Consider the following 15,690-nt stretch of genomic DNA (forward strand, 5'->3'; position numbering starts at 1 on the left):
CCCCCCCCCCCCCAAGAAATATGTAACTTTAACCGAAAACAGTTTAATTTCTATCAAAATGGTTGGATTTCTAAACTAAAAAATTGAATATTTTAGAGAATAGTTGATATTTAGACCCGAAAAGATAAATTTTCAACTCACAAAGATGAATACTTAACTAAAAATATAATAGTTAATGTTTCAGCCAGAAAGGTGAACATTCTAACTAAGGAGATGAATTTTCAAACGAATAAAACGAATTATAAATCAAGTAAATTATGTTTTGTTACTTAAAAGTCAAATTTTAAAAGAAATAGTAGAACTTTCACTTGAAACAGATAAAGTTTAAACCAAAAATGAGAAAGAAAAACTTTAAGTAGTAAAAAATTAATTTTCAAAAAAAAAATTTCTTTTCAATAAAATATTCAAATTTTCGACCCAAGAGCTAAATTTTCAACTAAACTGATAAATTCACATTAAGAAAAAATAAATTTTTAACAAAGCAGTTTAACTTTTAATCAAGAAATAGAAACATTTAACCAAAAAGACGAATTTTCAACAAATAAGGAGCCTTTTTAATAAAAAAAGATGACATTTAAATCTAGAATAAAATGAAATGAAAAGACGAATTGCAAAAGAAATAGTTGATATTTCAATGAAAAAAAATTTCAATTAATTTTCAAGAACAAAATATATATTTTTAACAAAAAATAAGATTTGCATCAAAATAGTTAAATTTTCAAAGAAATAATTAAATTTTTAACCAAATAGTAATAATTGTATGTATATAGCAAGGATAAAATTCAATATATATACATACACAGGGCGTCTAAAAAGTTCCGGGACGGTTGGATATTTCCTTAGGTAAAATATTTTTCAAAAAAGTGAAGGTCATTCCTAAAGTAAATTTCAACGAGGAATTCAATTTTGACCTTCATTTTGATCTTGAAGTTGACCTTCATGGCTTTTTGAAGGTCAACTTTCTTTTTTTAATGGAAACCCCCTTTTTACATTTGCAATCGATAGAGCGGAAAATTCTACGTTCAGGTACGTACCCAAGTCATAGGTCAATTGCAACATTCAAGGTCAGTTAGAGGTTATTTGAGATTAACACAGTTTTCCAAGAGGTAATTTCCAAGAGTGTAATTCCTGAAGTAAATTTCAACGAGAAATTCATTGGTGAGCTCTGTTTTGATCTTGGTTACAGCGTTTTGAATATTGTAAAATCATAAGGAATATTGTAAAATCATAAGGAAATTTTTCATTAAAAGTTCCAGGTGTTCTGGTGAGAGTTCTGTTCCTCCCCGAAGAGTTATGCAGTCCTATACCGTTTTTCGATTCCTAAGTCAATCCTAAGGCGATACCATAAGTCCTATACCGTTTTCCCATACGAATATTACGAATCGAAACTAAATTTACGTATTACGAGTACATACTTACTATTTTTTGCTAAAAAATCATTATGGCGCAAGCTAAACTTTCGGAACGAGAGAGGGTATCTTTATTATTGATGCGTGGTTGGGGAGATCGAGTTCGATCTTACGATCAAGTTCAAGTTTCGTCAAAGAACTGGTCGGCCAAAATGTGCAGGATCTGAGGAGATGCAGATGGACATAACCCAAGCATTTGTTGAAAACCCACACCTTAGTTTACGTCGAGCTAGTGATGAGCGTGACGTTGCTCCTGAGACAGTGCGAAATATTTTTAAAAGCATTAATTTCCATCCTTACAAAGTTCATCTGGTACAAGAGCTCAATGAAGACGATCCTGGTCGTCGGGTTGAATTTTGTGAAATTATGATGGACAGAATTGATAGAGATCCTCTTTTCTTGTACAATACAGTATTTTCAGATGAATCTACATTTACCTTAAAAGGTGAAGTTAATAGGCAAAATTGTAGTTATTGGTCCGACACAAACCCTGATTGGGTGTTGGAGAGTCACACAATATCCTCAAAAGATTAATGTTTGGGCCGGTATCTTGAATCATACATTGATAGACTCTTCCTTCATCGATGCTAATCTCAATGCCCGTGCATATTAAGAGCTTCTCAGAAACCAAATTGTATCAAGAATAAGGGAAATTACAGGCGATAATTTTCAAAATATTTGGTTCCAGCAGGACGGAGCAGCGGCTCATTACGGTAGGGAGGTTCGAGAATATTTGGATACTCAGTTCCCTCAAAGGTGGATGGGAAGAAGAGGCGAAATTGAGTGGCCTGCTAGATCTCCTGGTCTGACGCCTTTCGACTATTTTTTTGGGGCTTATTTAAAGAGCAAATTACACTCAATGCAACCGCAAAGCTTAGACGAATTGCAGAATCGGATTCTGCAACAGGCTACTTTGATTGATAGGGAGATGATTCGTAATGCTGTAACTCATTTTTACAACCTCATAGCTTTTTGTCAAGAAGCTCAAGGTTTTCAGTTCGAACATTTTCACTGAAGCGTAAGAGGCAAGAGGACTCACGCTAATCAAGCACCCCAAAGGGAACAGAATTTACTACGTCCACGTCGTTGTTCCTAAACGTAAACGTAAATTGCTTGGAAAAAACCTTGAAAAAACCTTGAAGATGATCACCAAGATCAATACAGAGCTCACCAATGAATTTCTCGTTGAAATTTACTTCAGTAGTTGCACTGACCTTTTGGAAAACTTGGTTAATTTGAAATAAACTCTAACTGACCTTGAACGTTACAATTGACCTATGACTTGGGTACGTACCTGAGCGTAGAATGTTTCGCTCTATCGATTGCAGATGTAAAAAAAGGGGTTTCCATTTAATAAAACAAAGTTGACCTACAAAAAGCCATGAAGGTCAACTGCAAGGTCAAAATGAAGGTCACCATCAAATTCTTCGTTAAAAATTACTTTAGGAATTACACTGACCTCATGGGAAACTTTGTTAATTTCAAATAACCTCTAACTGACCTTGAACGTTACAATTGATCTATGACTTGGGTACGTACCCGAACGTAGAATTTTTCGCTCTATCGATTGCAGATGTAAAAAGGGGGTTTCCTTTAAAAAAAAAACAAAGTTAACCTTCAAAAAGATATGAAGGTAAACTTCAAGGTCAAAATGAAGGTCACCATTGAATTCCTCGTTGAAATTTACTTCAGGGATGACCTTCACTTTTTTGAGAAATATTTTACCTGAGGAAATATCGAACCGTCTCGGGACTTTTTAGACACCCCGTATATATGCATGGTGACTTTTTTAACTTGGCACTTTCAAATATCTCGAAAAATAGGAACTCTATGAAAAAATGTTATGAATTAAAAGTTATAACTTCGAAAAATCACCCTGTATATAAGCAGACAGATTGTAAGGAATGGGAGTCATATAAACCCTTAAGGGACACATTATCCAGCACAAAACGGAAAACTGAATTTTTCAGTAAAAATAAATAATTTACAATACTAAAAAGATATTTCAATAAAGAGAAGAATCCTTGAACCAAAGAAATCAATATTCCAGAAAAGTGGTAAATCTGCACAAAAAATTAATTTTGAACAAAGTAGTTCAGCTTTTAATAAAAAAATGCAGAATTTTAACCAAAAAGACGAGTTTTCTATAAAATAGTTGAAATGTTCATTCCTCAAACATTAATTTTCTACAGCTAAGACAAGTTTAAAAAAAAGTTTAATTGTCAACCAAGGAGATGAATTTTATAACACAAAGACGAATTTTCAAGAAATAAAAATGCATTTTTAACAAAAAACTATTTTCAACCATAAATGGAAAAGTTACATTTTCAGGTAGAGAAATTTATTTTCAATAAAAAAACAACGAAGAGATGAATTACGATTTTTCAATTTGGATTCACCATATTGGATCAACCATTTTGGATTTTCAGATTTTTACTACAGATTCGTGTCTCTTAAAAAACATTAGGATACCAAAATTGACGAAAATCAAGGTTAATTTCTATCTTGTCCCTCAGGGCACATTTCCTTGAACACATCATGCCGCTCACTCAGTTCATGGATTTTTAAATTGTTTATATGACTCAAAGTCAATACATTTCTTGCAAAAAGGTTTCGTTGTCGAAATTTGTTCGAAGTGAAGCTTGTTTCGTAGTAATTCTCCTGATTCTCATATCCTGCAAATTTTACCGGCGATTGTGCTTGCGACAGCTGTCAGAATTGTCCAATAATCTCGACGTGACGAGGACGGCGCTGTCATAAAAAAATCATTGGCGAAGGGGAATATATTTTTAGACAGAAGTGGGCATACAAACTACAGTACCCAGTACCCACATTTGCACAGAAGCTGCATTTTAGCTCTCTAGTCGGTGGTTCTTTATATTAACCTTCGTGAATTTTAAGTGGCGCGCTCCTTTTGACTGAAGTCCAAGTGAAAGGTACTTTTAAATACGCCCCCGTGCCAGAAAAACGACCATTATTTTCAAATGCACCCTTCAGTTAATTGAAAACTCGCCTTTGGGGACTTCTCTATCGAAACAGAAAAAATTGAGGTTTCTATTATAATCGATTTTTGGTTCCAGGGCGTCTGCAACAAAAAATAACTTATCTTGCTGAAAAGGAACACGTAATAATTAAATGTTTTAAAGGAACCACAAGTGTTAGTTCCAATGGAGACTTTTCGTACAGAACTCTTTTTCTGCCTCTTCTCCCTTCGAATATTTTTGAATTTAACCTTCAAGTGTGGCCGTGCGGTCCCACAGACCGCACGACCACGGGAGCGTCACAATGTTATAGTTCTGTTTCAGTCTGTTTAAAGGTATTTAAAACGCAAGATGTCACACAGAAACAACTTTAATATTCATTTGGATAACTCAGAGTGCAGAATGCAGCCTTCAGAGAAAAATTTTATGTCCGGAATAGCCCTCATTTGAGCAAAAAGTGACAAATGAGTATGGATGTGTGGACGTGCGGTCTCTCAAACCGCACCATGCTTCTGCAATGTGAATCCCTTCCCCCGCTGATGTAAAAGATTATTAATAATAAAAGTTGATAAAATTGATTAATTTCTCACTTATTCCAATCTTCCCTCATTTACTATTAGGCAAGGAAAAGTCAGGGATTTTAAAGAAAGTCTTGACAATGTCAGGGAATTTCGATAAGAGGCACTTTTAATAATTCTTTTAAGGATAATAAATTTGACATTTTTTTTCTGGTTTTTCAATATGAATAGGCAAGGAAAAATTAGAAAAGGTTGAGCATGAAGTTTTGCAGTCACTCTGTTAGTAATTTATTAGCTTTTTTGTGGAAAATTCATATTTTGGTGTCGAAAACTCAACGTAAATTTTTATTGGTTGTAAATTCAACAAGTTTTTTGAAAATTCGTACTTTTTGTTTGAAAATCATATTCTTTTTGTAGAAATTAAATCATGAAAATTAATTCTTTGGTTTAAAATTCAATTACTTGGCCGTAGATCGAACTTTCTCGTTAAAAAATAATTTATTTGTTGTTGTTGAAGCTTCATCAGTTTAGCTGAAAATTCATCTCTTTGGTTAAGAATTCGTTCTTGTGTAGTTGAAAATTAATTTTTTCACTGCAAATATAACTTTTCCGTTTGCGGTTGAAAATAGTTTGTTGTTAAAAATGCATATTTATTTGTTGAAAATCCGTCTTTTTGTAATCGATCTCTAGTTGAAAATTAAACGATTTTGTTAAAAACTCCTCTTTGTGGTAGAAAATTAATATTTTAGGTTTAAAAACTCTTCTGTTTTATAGAAAATCTGACTTTTTGGTTGAAAATTTGTATTTTTTATTAAAAGGTTTTTTTATTGAAAATTATTTTCTTTTGGGTTTTCATTTTTATTTGAATAATTTTTTTTGTGAATATTAAACTATTTGTTCGAAAATTCGATTTTTAAGTAAATAAATAATCCTCTTGATTTAAAATTGGTCTTTATTGGTTAAAAAACCCTTTTTTGATAAAAAGTTAATTATTTTTTATTGAAAAATCTACGTTTATATTTTTTGTTGATGAATAATCTCTGTTAATTAAAAATTCTACTGTTTGGTTGAAATTTTTATTATTTCGTTGAAAATTTAGCTATTTTTTTAAATCTTCGTTTTTCGTTAAAAGTTCAATTGTTTTGCCAAAATTTAATCTTTTTTTAAACTATTTTCTTGGTACCTCAATTTGGTTGTTGAAAATTCATATTTTGATCTTGTAATTCGACTGAAATCTTTTTCCAATAAAAAAACGACCACTTCTTGTGAAATCCGTCTTTTTCTTCAAATCTATATTTTTTGGTAGAAACTAAATATTTTTTGGTTAAAGATGAAACTATTTAATACAAATTCATCTTATTTGGTTAAGGATTCAAATTTTTTGTTGGAAATTCGCCTTTTAGTTGACTTCAATTTTTTGTTCATTGAAATATTTTTTGTTTGAAATATCTACTAATACATTTGTTGTTAATTTATCTTTTTTAATGAAAATTCAACCACTTGGTTGAATGTCTAATCACTTTATTATGAAATCTTTTTTTTTTTGAAGTTTAATAATTTAAGTGAAAAACTCGTCTCTTTAGTTAAAAGTTTACCTTTTTTATTGAAAAATTATTTTGTTTTGGATAAAAAAATTTTTTTGGTTGGAGGTCCATCTTTATGATTAAAAAGTGAACTATTTCCTCGAAAATTAGTTACTTTTTTTTAATTAATTTTTTTTCCTGAAAACTTAACTTTTTATTTTATCTTCTTAGTTTAAAAATTAATTAATTTCGTCAGAATGTTCACCTTTTTGGTTGGAATATTAACTATTACATTTTTGGTCGAGGATTCATCTTTGTAAGTTGAAAATTCATGTTTTCGGATTTAAATATTAACTCTTTTCTAAAAAATTAAATGGAAAGAAGATCCAAGAGTCAAATTTTGACGAAATAATTTTCAATGTCTCTGGTAAAATTTAAAAGAAATAATTTAAAATGAAAGAAAAGGAGGGAACCTTCTAATCGTCATTATTTCTTTCTATTTTCTTTTTTTATTTATTTTAAATTAATTAATTTTAATAAATCAATTCCTTAGTTTAATTATAATGTTGAACGTCAAAGAAGAATTTAAACTTTCATTTAAGTTTAATTAAATTTTGAAAATTTAATTTTTTTAGTTGGACTGTTGCGAGTTTACCATTTTTTCAAATTCGATATAAATCAGAATATTCTTCTGCGTAAGAATCAATTATTTTTTGTCAAGCTCTAAGAATGGATTATAGAATCTTCTCTTTGATCCCTGGTATAATTACTATTTATACTAACGCAGAAATTTGTTATTCTGTTTCAGACTTCCGGAGTGGTTCCTAAATGGTCGCTGGTAAGTACTAATTATATTCTCTTTCTAAATGTCACTTTCTTCTCCTACCAAGACAAAAGAAAAGATTAAAAATAAGAGTATTCTGGCGTATTATTAAAGTTCAATTTTTATATTCCTTGTGTATTTTACACAGGGTAAGCGGATTCATTCAAGAAAAAAGTTTAAATTAAAAATTAAATCAGAAGGGGAAATCGCCGATTGTGAATTTTTATTTCAGTTTATAATTTTTCTTAACAAAAGCTTCTAACTTAAGTATTACTTTACTAATGTAGTAATATGCACTTTTTTCCGGAAAATCGATTTTGAAATATTCGCCACAGGCCCTATAGAGTTTGTCAAAAAACGCTTCCGAACGGATCGTAGTTCAGGCACTAGCGCTTCGTGTACATCGCTGAAAGGATTGGTGTTCGATCCTCTCTGTCAGAACTTTTTTTAATTTTTTTAAATTTATTAAAATTGTATTAAAATCTCGTTCATACTTTAAATTTGAATATAATTGATAAATATGAAGGAAAAAATAATAATTTGTAATTGTTGTTGAATTGGTAGACCGAATTTTATATTTATAAGATTTGTATAGTGTTTTCATAGAGGAAAATTTTCTGTTAAATATTTCATGAATTGGAAGGAAAATATTTTTTATTTTCTACATTGTTATTGAGTTGGAAGAAATTATATTGTTTCTTAATCGCAAGAGACCTTTTTTATTATTTTTATTGTGTTGTAAGTAATTGCCTTTTATTTTTTTCTGAATTAGAAAAGGTTACTTTTTTATTTTGTAAATATTTTTATTGAGTTTCCGGGAAGAGATTTTAATTTTAATTTTTTATTTCTGAATTAAAATAGGGAAATTTTTAATATTTTTTCTTATTCGGAAGGAGGAAATTATAGTATTAAGTTTTTTCTGAATTGGAAGAGGCAAATGTTTTATATTTAAGATAAAAAGGGACGAAATTTTGGTTATTATTATTTTTTTTTTAATTAGAAGAGACCCTATTTCAAATTTTTACTGGATTGTAAACGAGGAAATTTTTTTTCAATTTTTTCTGAATTGCAAGAAAGACATTTTTTATTTGTAAATTTTTTATGAACTTGGAAGGGAGGAATTTCTAGTTTTCAAGGTCTTCTAAATTTCAGGAGTCACTTATTTTGTTTTTAAAATTTTCATTAAGTTTAAGATTTTTTCTAAATTATACGAGGAGGTTTTTTAACATTTTTATTTTAGTTTCAAGGGAGGAAATTTACTATTTAATTTTTTTTTATGGGAAGATCCAAATATTTTTATTTTCAGATTTGTGAAGAGCTAAAAGGGATGAAATTTTAGATTTTTTTCTGTTTTGGAGGATGCCATTTTTTAAACCATTTTATTATGAATTTAAATCTTTCTTCTGAATTGAAAGCGGATAATTTTTTACTTTTAACATTTTTATTGAGTTGGAATGAAGAAAATGTTCATTTTTTTCTAAATTGTAAGAGGAAAATTTCTTATTTTAACATTTTTATCGACTTGGATTGATATTTTTTCGAATTGGACAAGGGGAATTCTTAGCATTTTTTTAGTTTTAAGATAGGCAATTTTGGTATTCAATTTTGTTCTCAATTGAAAGAGGCAAATCTTTTTATTTTGATCATTTTTATAGAGCTGAAAGGGATATAGTATTGATTATTTATTTCTTTAGAGTTGGAAGAAGACATTTCTTTAACATTCTTATTATGTATTTCAATTTTTTCTGAATTAAAAGCGGTTAATTTTTAACTTTTAAAATTTTTATTCAGTTGGACGGGAGAAAATTCTATTTTCATTTCTTTCAGAATGAAAAGAGTGAAATTTTTTATTAATAATATTTTTATCGACTTGGAAGGGAGGATTTTTTTCAAGTCGCTGTAAATTGCAAAAGGTTTTTTTTTTTTTTTGAAATTGTTTTATTAAGTTGGCGGGAAGAAAATTTTGGTTATTAATCATTCTTTTTGAATTGGATAATGCCAATTTTTTCTTTTTGTGTAAATTTTTGAACATTTGAAATAAAAATTTCGAAATTAAAAAATTCAGTTTTAAGACTCAATATTTTTTAATAATAATTAAAAATTTAAAATGAACTGCAGAGTGCACTTTAATCACGATATACTGACAACGAATGTGTCGTTTGTCAATATAATAATCATGCGAGGAAAGTACTCTATTTAATTAATGAAATCGTTGATTTAGTAATTTGATCTTATTGAGGTAAATAGTTGAAACTTTTTTCGATACAACTGTGAATTGCGTATCACTTTTTGAATAATTATTCACTACGAAAAGTATTGTATTTTTACGGAATTTAGACATTTAATTGGTATTAATTGGAATTCTTATACTGACGGATATTTGGTAGACATATTTTTAATCAATACGAAATGAATGGGGAATGTTTCGTTATTTCTGAAAAATGAAACGTTTGTCGTCACTGGATTAAAAATACTTTGCATTAATCAAGAATTGGCAAATAATTATTTCAAATATTTTATGAAGGTAGTATCATAGCAGTAAAGTGGAAAATAGGAATCAAGAGGTAGCAACGAAAAAGAATGTATATATTAGGGTGCCAAATGAAAATTTGCCCTGAAATTTCTTCCTTTTTGTAAAAAAATACTACTATAAATTTTCTTTTATCAACATATTGTTTCTAGACAGTGTTCGTTACCATTTGAGGAATAAGCCTTACATTTTTTTCAAAGAAACAAAAATTTCATTTATAGGGCTCAGAATAATAAAATTTTTATTTTTCATTCTTTGGAATTTACGTCATTTCTTCTAAGTTCACGTAATTCTTTCAATTAAATGAATTTTTTATTAAATTTCTCTTTGAAACCTGAAGTGTTTTATGCTCACCTTGAATTCTTAAAAATTCTTTTGAATTCCATTGATTTTTTTCCAGAGTCATACCAAACTTAATGAATTCAGTGATTTTTGTTCATATTTTTTAACTGTTTTCAATTCACTTGAACTTTGATGAATTTTATTGAATTCTTCTCTTTCCCCTTATATTCTAATAAGTTCACTCGAATTTAAATTAATTCCTTGTTCAATTTATTCAATTTCTCTTGAATTCTCCTTGAATTCTGTTCACTCCCATTTTAATCAATACAATGGAAAATTTTTTAAATCATCTTTTTTTTTTTATTACGCTTTGAATGATTAAGAATTTCATAAAATTATTTTGAATTCCGTTGGATTTTTCTCTTTTTAATTTTATTTATAAACTTAATGAATAAAAGATTTTTGTTTATATTTTTCAATTCTTTTCCGTTCGATTTAATTTTTCTAAATTCAATCCAATTTCTCGAAAATAAGTTAAATATTTAGGAATTCGAATTTTTTAAAATTTTATCTCAATTCATTTGGAGTACAACCTGATTTTTATTAATTCACTTGAATTCTTTTAAATCTTAGTAATTCACTTGAATTCTTATGAATTCTTAGGAATTCACTTCAATTATTTTAAATTCTTAGGAATTCACTTAAATTCTTTTGAATTCTTAGGAATTCGCTGGCATTCTTGTAAATTCACTAAATTTTACTCAGTTTAATGGATTTTCTTCTTTTCACTCAACCTGAAGTCTTTTAAAATCACTTTTAGTTTGTCCAATTCTTTTAAATTTCCTTGAATTTGTATAATTTTATACCAATCTTAATGAATTTAATGATTTAATGTTTATGTTTTTAATTTGTTTTCGGTTCATTTACATTTTTCTAAATTCACTCTAACTTTACTGAAATAAATTATGCATTTTTAATTAAGATTTTGTTTAAAATTCATCTGAATTAATTTGGAATAAACACCGATTTTTTATTAATTTATCCTTAATTCTTATGAACTTACTTATTTTGACTTAGTTTAATGAATTCTTTAATGAATTGATATTTTCAAGAGCTTTACAAAATTTTAATAAGTTTAAAGCATTTCAAATCATTTATCTTATTTTAAATCATAACAAAGACATTTTTTGTCGAATGTGATAATTTAATGGTATTTAAAAGGATTTTAAGTACTTAAGGGTATTTTAAAGATTCTCAGGCGTTTTCAAGGACGTTAAAAATATAATTAAAGATTCGAATTATATTAGGAAATTTTAAAAGATTTTCAGAGTTTTGTAATTTCTCTCCGTAGTTTAAAAGCTTCCAAAGACTGCAATAATTTAGAATATTTTAAAATATTTTAAGAGATTTCACGAGTTTTAAACAATTTCAACGGATTATAATATTTTAATGGATTTTAAAAGATTTTTCATATGACATGAAGGATTTCATAGGGTTTCAAAGGTTTGAAGAGATTTTCAAATATCTTTTGCAATTTCTTTCGAATTCGCCCTGAATTCTGAATAATTTATTCTAAATCCTTTTAAATCCTTTGGAATTCTTCGTAGTTCACTCAATTCTACCCAATTCAAATTGATTTTCTATTAACATCATCTAATTCTTCTCATTTCATTAAAATTTTTCTAAATTCACTCAAAGTTTATTGTAAATAATCAAAATTTTTGAATTCCTAAAATTGTTCCAATTCATTTGAATTCTTTTTAATTCAAATTGAATATTTTTTTAGCCATTAGTCACTTCTTGTGTTAGAGATTAGTAGGGTTTGAAATATTTGACGTGATTTGACATTTTTTTTAATTCACCCTGAATTCTTTTAAATTCTTTAGAATTATTTTGAATTTTTGTTCATTTACTTGAAACTTACTAAAATCACTTAATTCTTCTTAATTCAGTGGAAAATTTTGAATTTTCAAAAGTTTTTATTTGATTGATTGTTTCAATTCCTTTGATTTTTTGTAAGCTTCTTTCAAAATTACTGAATTCAGTGAAGTTTTTTTATTATTTTAAATTGTTTTGAATTTATTTAATTTATTTTGTAATTCTCCTGGACTTTTTATTGATTTGGTCGACTTCTGCTCTTTTATCTGAAAATCCTCTAAATTAATTCCAGTTTTCCGGAAGTCAATGAATTTTTTTGTCTGGTTTTAATTTTTTTTTTACAATTTAGTTGAATTCCTTTGAATGTAACTTGAATTGTTCTGAAATCTTTTGGATTTATCCTGAATTTGTAACCCTTTAAACGCGAAAAAAGTACCCCTTGGGCGTGATAAAAGTCCCTATATTTTATACCATGAGGACTGTGAGGCCTGATATCGAATAAAAATAACGAATTTCGAGAAAATTAAGAAAAATAAAGTCTTTAGCACAAATTTGACTAAAACTATTTTGCATTTTTTGAGCCTTTTTCCGGGCACAATACAAGGGTTGAGGGTTGTCAAAACTAAAGTTTTTTGTGTGTAAATAAATCCTTAAACAAACAAAAAGTTAATAATACGTTCTTTTCTTTCTAATTTTTTCGAATAGCCAGCTTTTCTCATTTAAACCCCCCAAGTTAATTTCAAAACCTCGTTAATGTTGATCGATTAAAAAAAATTGGAATTTATTTTTCCGGAAAAAGAACCAAATACGGACGATCGATTACCAAATATCGGCTGTCAAATTTTCTCAGGTACAAATTTGGACCCCCCTAAAACACACAGCTTTATCAGAAATTGGAAATTATTGAAGATATTTATTTATTTATTTATCGTCGATAAAAGCATCTATTGACAATTTTGTCATGAAAAGAGCGGGACGTAAGTACACCTCTCATGCGCAATGGCATTTAACCTTCCTGCAAAGGAGCACCGTTACTTGAAAGTTACCGGAACGTTTTCTCTGGCTTCCTTCGCGGAAAACGTGAGCGACGATCTTGTCCTCTTATAACTAACAATAAGCTTTCATTCACGTCGCGTATCATTTTTCAACTGATACGCAGGAAAAAAATTTTCTTGGACGAAAAAAAATACTTTCTTGGGTATCGTGTAAAGAGGGATAATGCCGGCCGGTGCACAGTGGACAAAAAAAAACGTCCGCGGACAAATTGATTTTATAAAACAATTATTATCCGATTTAAACTTTTTTTAAATGGAAGCTAATGAAGTTTTGTATCGATATGTCATGGCTGGTTTTTAAATCATTCTTCATTTTTTGTTGTTGCTTATTTAATAAAAAAAAATTGAAAAAAATATTTTGCCTTTTGAAGTTTACCCGTGAAAAAAAATGCTTTGATTCAATAAGAAATACATAGAAAACTAAAAGCAGCAATCCAAAAAAGATATCCAATGGCAATTTTTGTTTAATTTGTTATAAACAAATAAGTGAATGAAAATGGTTTCGTGGGGATTGGCGGCGGTGCATCATTTGATTCGCACTAAATTTGAAAAATGTATGGACAAAAAGAGCTTTTCTAGTTGAATTAATAAATGTTAATAAATAATTTATTATTTTAAAAGCTATTTTTATAAACAAATATCCATATCATGTATATTTGATGAAATAAATTACCTTTTTTTCTATGGAATCGATCATACCTTACTTGAAAATAAAACCTAAGTATCATATTTAGTCACCAAATAAAAGTTAATAATTGTGTAAATTACCTTAATTAACAAATGCATTATTTGACTATTTTTGGAGGTACAAGCTTGATTTTTTCGATGCAATTAACTGTAAATAACTAACTTCTAAATTTTTAAGAACATTTTGATGACTGTAAACTATTTGTTATTGTATGTAAAAGTTGAGAAAACAAATTTGATCTTTTTATGTATTTATAAATAAAATGCCAATTTTTTCATGGAATTAACAGCGAGTTATTTAGAAATGATTTTTTGCTATGAATCGATAACACTTGATAGTTGTTTAACCAAACTTAATTAACAAATGCATTATTACTCTATTTTTCAGCATTTAAACTTGTTTTTTTATATGTAATCAACTGTTAATAACACCTTTTTATAACTTTTTTTGATAGTTTGATAATGATCCAATAGTTTCATTTTTATTAACAATTTGGTAAACAAATTTTTCTCGGCTAATGCATTTTTAAACTAACTTTTTTGTTCTTGTGGAATATAATTAAAATTACATAGCAATAATTCCTAACCATAAGCTAATATAAATTAATGCTTCATTAAAGAAACTTAATTACTTTCAACAATCTTATATACCGTGTGTGGCTACGTTAATTAAATTGCTAATAAAAATAAAAGCAGTGGATCGTTATCGAACTATTAAAAAAAGTTTTAAAAAATGTGTTATTAACAGTTGATTACACACTCATAAAACAATTTTAAATCATGAAAAATAGCCAAATAATCCATTTGTTAATTAAGTTTGGTTAAACAATTCTCAAAAGTTATCGATTCATAGAAACAAATCATTGCTAAATAACTGGCTGTTAATTCCGTTAAAATGCGTTATTTTATTTATAAATACATAAAATTACGAAATTTTGTTTAAACAATTGTTCTATACAATAATAAATTGTTTAATGTCATCAAATTGTTCTTAAAAATTTAGAAGTTAGTTATTTACAGTTAATTGCATCGAAAAAATAAAATTTGTACCTCAAAAAATAACCAAATAGTGCATTTCTTAATTGCGGTAGTTTAAACCATTACTAATTTTTATTTAGTAGTCAAAAATTATTATATTATATTATATTATAAAAATTGTTTTTAAAATAACAAATTATTCATTAATTTTTAATAATTTAACTGAAAAACTACTTTTGTCCATAAATTGTTCAAATTCAGGACAAATCAAGTGATGAATCGCCGCCAATCTCCAAGAAACCATTTCTATTCACTTATTTGCTAATATCAAATTCAATACATTTTTTAACATTTGAATTGCTATGGGACATCTTTTTTGGATAGTTGCTTTCAGTTTTCTAGGTATTTTTGATTGAATTGAAGCATTTTTCAAAAACCAGTATACTTCAAAAGTCAATTTTTTTTTCTTCATTTTTGTTATTAGATAAATCAAAATTGTAAAATCGGCCATGACAGTTCGATGCAACATTTTATTAGCTTGCATTTAAAAAAAAGTTAAAATCGGATAATAACTGTCTTCTGAAAATCAATTTTTCACGGATTTTTGTTGCCCCACTGTACGGTGGGGTAAAGGTGACTTTGCGAAAAACTTCGCTATTATTAAACAAATATAATTCTACTTTGCATTAAATAAATCTGTTTTATTATAGAGATAGTGCGATTTACATAAATCTTGAACATTTAGGTAACAGAAAATTGATGCAGCAAACAGTTTTGGCAACGAAAGAATGGAAGTTTCCCTAGCAGAAATATAACGTTTCCAACAATAATGACAATACTTACAATATGGAAATTTTATATTTTGACAGATGAAAAAATATCACATCACTTAATTATAATAATTAAACGTAATTCAAGTTCAAAATACGAGGGTGGATTGATAAGTTTCCGGCCTGACCAAGAAAAACAACGTTTTTAAGAATTTTTTTTTTTATTTCTCAACATAATCTCCTTCAAGGCTGATAC

General features: G+C 28.0%; 1 protein-coding gene across 5 annotated transcripts in view; it reads left to right on the plus strand.

The window, feature by feature from the left end:
• The window catches only part of LOC117175914 (growth factor receptor-bound protein 14-like), a 1,501,030-nt gene that overhangs the window by 955,926 nt on the left and 529,414 nt on the right, over nt 1-15,690 (plus strand). For all 5 annotated transcript variants that reach the window (XM_033365756.1, XM_033365759.1, XM_033365761.1 and 2 more), the window contains one exon: nt 7,240-7,269. In XM_033365756.1, coding sequence (XP_033221647.1) covers nt 7,240-7,269 — 30 coding nt within the window. The remainder of the gene's footprint in view (nt 1-7,239; nt 7,270-15,690) is intronic.

The sequence above is a fragment of the Belonocnema kinseyi genome, chromosome 7 (genome assembly GCF_010883055.1).
Source record: "Belonocnema kinseyi isolate 2016_QV_RU_SX_M_011 chromosome 7, B_treatae_v1, whole genome shotgun sequence".
Taxonomy (NCBI): Eukaryota; Metazoa; Arthropoda; class Insecta; order Hymenoptera; family Cynipidae; genus Belonocnema; species Belonocnema kinseyi.